Source organism: Nelumbo lutea, chromosome 6 (genome assembly GCF_056320005.1).
Source record: "Nelumbo lutea isolate HS-2025 chromosome 6, American lotus-T2T, whole genome shotgun sequence".
In the NCBI taxonomy this organism is placed as follows: domain Eukaryota; kingdom Viridiplantae; phylum Streptophyta; class Magnoliopsida; order Proteales; family Nelumbonaceae; genus Nelumbo; species Nelumbo lutea.
Genome location: NC_142689.1, coordinates 22,558,494 through 22,564,471, shown reverse-complemented (window position 1 = coordinate 22,564,471; position 5,978 = coordinate 22,558,494). Strand labels below are relative to the sequence as shown.

Below are 5,978 nucleotides of genomic sequence, written 5' to 3'. Positions count from 1 at the left end.
AAATCCAATATTTGCCGAATAAGTCACATTAATTTCCAACCTGATCCAACACTAATACAGTGGAATAAGCATCGTCAATATAATGCAATTCCTCATGTGAGACGAAATTAAATAATCCCAGAGAAATAAAAAGAATAAACAACAAGCTATTGCAATTCATCAAGCAACTGTAAACTCAACAACGAAATTCATTGCGGGGAGAAAAAAAATGCCAAACATTTATATGCCCGGCCCAGTCAACCAAATTCAGCTCAATGAGAAACATACAGAGAGAGTGAGTGAGAATTACCTTGTCAAGTCTTGATCTTGCACTGTCTTTTCGGAAGAATCCAAGTGCTAACATGAATACAAGATTTGGGCTAAACTGGGCAACGCTTTGATACCAAATTTGTTAGAACAGTTGAAGTGATACGCTGGAACACAACGGATCAAACTTGGAGATGCATGCAAAATCACAAAAACAAGAAAAATTTGAGAGAAAAACTTGACTCTCTTAGCTAGAGTCTTGAACTCTTTATTCTCTTTGAGTTGATTGCTTGAGTTGTGAGATTATACAAATGAGATGTCTTTGTAGTCAAGGTTTAATTAAAAAATTGCTACCTAAGAAAAACATTAACTCACTATATTTATTAACTCTCATTAGGACTCTAAGAGTCACATTCATACATCTCTTAATTTTTTACTCTCTAACTCCCCCACTTTATTGATTCATCATTAAATCTCATAAATTACAAATTGTATTGTTCTAACTATTCAGACCCTAACTCAGCCGGTCAAAGCTGCCATGTGGATGTCTTTGTGGACAAAGTCTTTGGCCCCACATCATCAAATAAGGATTAATTAATGTCACGTCAGTGGATAAGGGCAAGCGTCGTCTCCTATGGATAGACACCCCTCTAGGGGAAAGTAGAGCCTTTCAAAAACTGCGACAGGCGGCCTCATCCTTATAACCTCACAAGGAGTGTGTCCATGTCCAAGTGATGCAGGACGAAAATCATGATTGAGCTTGATATCGTGCATGCTGTACGTTGATAAGAAAAGACCTAGAATCCATTAGGTTGAAACTCTAGTAGTGCACCAGAAAATAAAAGAAACTCTCTGAAGAAATTGAATTTGAAATTTATTGCTTGTAAACAAAGGTTTGGGGTCCCTTTTATATGCATTGAATTACAAACTTATTCAAACTAGGAAACTAATTCTTAAGGAAATAAATAAGAAAGTTGAGTGTTTCTGTAGGACTGTGCATTTTCATCATTTCATTATTTTTTGACAGTTGCTTCCTATCTAATTGCTCTATGTATTTATTTGCAAGGTGCTCCACATCATTGAGTACATCATTGACATTCGGCTATTTAAAGACATCTCCCCCTAAGGTTTACTATCTTTTACCTCTCATTCTCTTGCTCTCTTAACTTTCATACCTCATCCTTGGTTCGGACTAATTCGTCTTCAACAATTCAGCTTGACCAACTTTATTACCTTATTATTGACTTGAACATCAGAATGCCTTCCTAAGAGATCTTATCCTCGAATCTCTGACTTTCTTCTCCTTACAGATTCACTTGGTACAAGACTTTGTCCTTTTATCTCTTAACAGAATTATCTTTGGCTGTCTATTTGGTTCACCTAGAACAACACCACTAACAATCTGGACTCCTCAAGAGATGGGGTGGGATTATATTTATTGATTTATATGGCTTACTAGTGGTGAATCTACATCAGCAATCATATGTTTGTATTATAATTAACGAGAGCAAATTAATTTAAAATGATAATAAGGCTCAGTTTGGAAGGAGTGCAAATACAAATTTGTAAAGTATAAAACTTTATATTTTATATTATTTTATATATATTTATATTGTACAAATTTATATTGTACTCCTTTCAAACTGAGCCTAAATTACAGGTAATAAGTAATTAAATTCATATATATATATATATATATATATATATATATATAAAATGGTAATGGTATGGGTCTATGGTCTCTTTCAAACAACTTTTGTCCTTATTCTAATTGTTTATATATATATAGCTTAAAGACATAGGCGGACAACACATGAGATCAATACGTCTATTTCACAGACAGGAAGACACCAGGATGCCAAACACCATCCCAAGTGCGGCATTGCAGAGAGAAGCGTGTGGGAAACGAGAGCCGAGGATGGGTTAGCTGCAACGTGCATCAGACACTGCTTTGACACTTGGAAATTAATTAGCTTGATCAACTGAAACCGTCGATCGGTTACTGCATCCCCATTGATTTCTCAATAGGAAAAGCAAGCTCCAAGGGTGCAAGCTCGTGCTAATTTGCTACTATCCCTCAGTCAGACCCGACAGTCCATCTCTCTCTCTCTCTCCGCTCTCTGGTAGCTGGCTAGTACAACGTTTACCTTCTATAAAAGGCAACAAGTACGTACCAAGGGAGGTGGCAGTAGCAGGGGAACTCTTCTGTTTGATTAGGAGAGTATATAAGCTGAGAGAAGAATAGAAAAGAAATTTTTGTTTAATTGTAATGGCTTCTGCAGTTGTTGCTTCTATGCGGAGAGTTGAGAGCTTGGCCAACAGCGGAATCCAAACTATCCCAAAGAGTACATACGTCCTCATGAAGAGCTCAGCAGTATTGGGGATGTGTTTAAAGAGGAGAATAAGAGCGATGGGGATCCTCAGGTTCCGGTTATTGATTTAAAGGGAATTGAATCAGAGGACCCAGTGGTTAGAGGAGAGTGTAGGGAGGAGTTGAAGAAAGCTGCCATGGAGTGGGGGGTGGTGCACCTTGTGAACCATGGCATCCCTCACGATCTCATCACTACGGTCAAGGCCGCTGGTAAGGCCTTCTTCGATCACCCCATCGACCAAAAGGAGATGTATGTACGTCCTCATGAAGAGCTCAGCAGTATTGGGGATGTGTTTAAAGAGGAGAATAAGAACGATGGGGATCCTCAGGTTCCGGTTATTGATTTAAAGGGAATTGAATCAGAGGACCCAGTGGTTAGAGGAGAGTGTAGGGAGGAGTTGAAGAAAGCTGCCATGGAGTGGGGTGTGGTGCACCTTGTGAACCATGGCATCCCTCACGATCTCATCACTACGGTCAAGGCCGCTGGTAAGGCCTTCTTCGATCACCCCATCGACCAAAAGGAGATGTATGTACGTCCTCATGAAGAGCTCAGCAGTATTGGGGATGTGTTTAAAGAGGAGAATAAGAGCGATGGGGATCCTCAGGTTCCGGTTATTGATTTAAAGGGAATTGAATCAGAGGACCCAGTGGTTAGAGGAGAGTGTAGGGAGGAGTTGAAGAAAGCTGCCATGGAGTGGGGTGTGGTGCACCTTGTGAACCATGGCATCCCTCACGATCTCATCACTACGGTCAAGGCCGCTGGTAAGGCCTTCTTCGATCACCCCATCGACCAAAAGGAGATGTATGTACGTCCTCATGAAGAGCTCAGCAGTATTGGGGATGTGTTTAAAGAGGAGAATAAGAACGATGGGGATCCTCAGGTTCCGGTTATTGATTTAAAGGGAATTGAATCAGAGGACCCAGTGGTTAGAGGAGAGTGTAGGGAGGAGTTGAAGAAAGCTGCCATGGAGTGGGGTGTGGTGCACCTTGTGAACCATGGCATCCCTCACGATCTCATCACTACGGTCAAGGCCGCTGGTAAGGCCTTCTTCGATCACCCCATCGACCAAAAGGAGATGTATGTACGTCCTCATGAAGAGCTCAGCAGTATTGGGGATGTGTTTAAAGAGGAGAATAAGAGCGATGGGGATCCTCAGGTTCCGGTTATTGATTTAAAGGGAATTGAATCAGAGGACCCAGTGGTTAGAGGAGAGTGTAGGGAGGAGTTGAAGAAAGCTGCCATGGAGTGGGGTGTGGTGCACCTTGTGAACCATGGCATCCCTCACGATCTCATCACTACGGTCAAGGCCGCTGGTAAGGCCTTCTTCGATCACCCCATCGACCAAAAGGAGATGTATGCTAACGATCAAGCCTTTGGTAAGATTTCCGGGTATGGCAGCAAGCTGGCCAACAATGCTAGTGGCCAGCTCCAGTGGGAGGATTACTTCTTCCACCTCATATATCCTGAAGACAACCGCGATTTGTCCATCTGGCCCAAGACCCTTGCCGATTACATGTAAGTTTCCTCCTTCGAATTTGATATTCAATATAATCAAGTCTAATTTAAATAATTCAAATATCATAATCAGTTGAATTTAGATACATACCCCAATCATACAATTGAATTGAATTCGAATATGATCGGATTTGATTTGATTTGATAAATATCTGAATTCAAATTAAATTGAATATTCGAATTTGAACTCAAACATTGATATATTCAATATCTATGGTTTGGATATTGTCTAATTCAATTCAATGACGAGCGAGTATGCCAGACAACTTAGAACCCTAGCGACCAAGGTGTTCGCAGCACTGTCGCTCTGGTTGGGACTGGAAGAAGAAGTTGGTGGGTTGGAAGAGCTATTGCTGCAAATGAAGATCAACTACTACCCCAAGTGTCCCCAGCCAGAACTGGCGCTGGGTGTTGAATCTCACACAGACGTTAGTACTCTCACATTCATTACCCACAACATGGTGCCTGGGCTTCAAGTCTTCCATGGAGGTAAGTGGGTGACGGTCAAGTGCATCGACAACTCCATCATCATGCACGTAGGAGACACCATTGAGATACCGAGCAATGGTAAATACAAGAGTGTGCTTCATCGGGGACTGGTGAATAAGGATAAGGTTAGGATCTCGTGGGCGGTCTTTTGCGAACCACCCAAAGAGAAAATCATCCTCAAGCCACTGCCGGAGCTCGACACCAACGCCGAGCCTGCAATCTTCCCACCTCGCACCTTCGCACAGCATATACAGTACAGGCTCTTTGGGAAGACCCAAGAGAACCTTGTCTGCAAATGAATCTATTGCTGTTGGTTGTTATCGAAGCAGTGTGGGTTTTCCATTTTGTGATTTTTTGGGTTTTTTTTTTCTCTTTTTTCTTTTCTGTTTTTGATAGAATTTTGGGGTGTTCTCGCATATGAATTGCTTTTTTCTTTAATTTCCTTTTATTTTCTTTTTTTCTAAGTGTAAAACATTTACCAATGTTTTTTTTTGATTTTCCATGTAATTATTTTAACTATAAAAATTCATTATTAAAAGGGACAATTTTGTCCCATTCAACTGTTGCCAATTTTTCCATGGAAAGTTATTTACCAACCAAGGAGATGGGTATCAGTTAGTTAATTGGGTAAGTGATACCTAAGAAAATAAACTTTTCTTATTCCCCACATAAATATATAAAAAAAACATGTGTTTCTTGGTCAATGAGATTCAATCAACTTTCCCCTCTTTCAAAATTCATAAAAAGAATGCCCTCTAGGTGTAAATCTTCTCTCTCCTCTTTCGAACCTTATGTCAACCATGATAGGAGGAAATTAATATATATAAGAGGGGAGCTTGATAGGATTGATAATCTGTTATAAAACTTGACCCAATGAGTATATATGGGATTTGAAGACTATATTCATAGGATTCTATGTAACTATATGATGGTACCGACTAGCTTCCATTGGTAAGGTATCTAGCATATTTGTAGCACAATAGGAGATAGTAATCAAGTTTGTATTATGTCAATGTAGGGGAATTTGGATATATGGATGATATAAATATGACATTTTTTATTAATCATGTCAAATTTTCAAATACTAACATAATTATTTATTACATGGCTAATATAATACCACTTGTATAACATGTTCTTTTCGATTGGCATGACACGATATGATATGATCTTGATAAATTATATAATTTTATATTAAATGACATGTATAATTTGAATTAATAAGATATCAGCATAATTAACCTATTTAAATTAATAAATAGATTTAAATAATAAAATAAGCATCCAATCATCCATTACCTAAATAAACCTATAAAATTTCAATGTCATCCTTACCTACCATAATAGTATTTCATC

At 39.2% G+C, this 5,978-nt stretch overlaps 1 protein-coding gene across 2 annotated transcripts; it reads left to right on the top strand.

The window, feature by feature from the left end:
* The first annotated feature begins 2,515 nt into the window (after window positions 1-2,515).
* Window positions 2,516-4,921, top strand: LOC148847905 (leucoanthocyanidin dioxygenase-like). 2 transcript variants are annotated; one of them, XM_088951957.1, is made up of 3 exons: window positions 2,516-2,599; window positions 3,694-4,130; window positions 4,369-4,921. In XM_088951957.1, exons 1-3 carry the CDS (start codon window positions 2,516-2,518, stop codon window positions 4,919-4,921), a joined length of 1,074 nt encoding a protein of 357 aa, XP_088808083.1. The 2 variants fall into 2 exon arrangements, with proteins under 2 accessions (XP_088808083.1, XP_088808082.1); XM_088951956.1 differs by having other exon boundaries at window positions 3,694-4,133; window positions 4,372-4,921.
* Window positions 4,922-5,978: the final 1,057 nt, after the last annotated feature.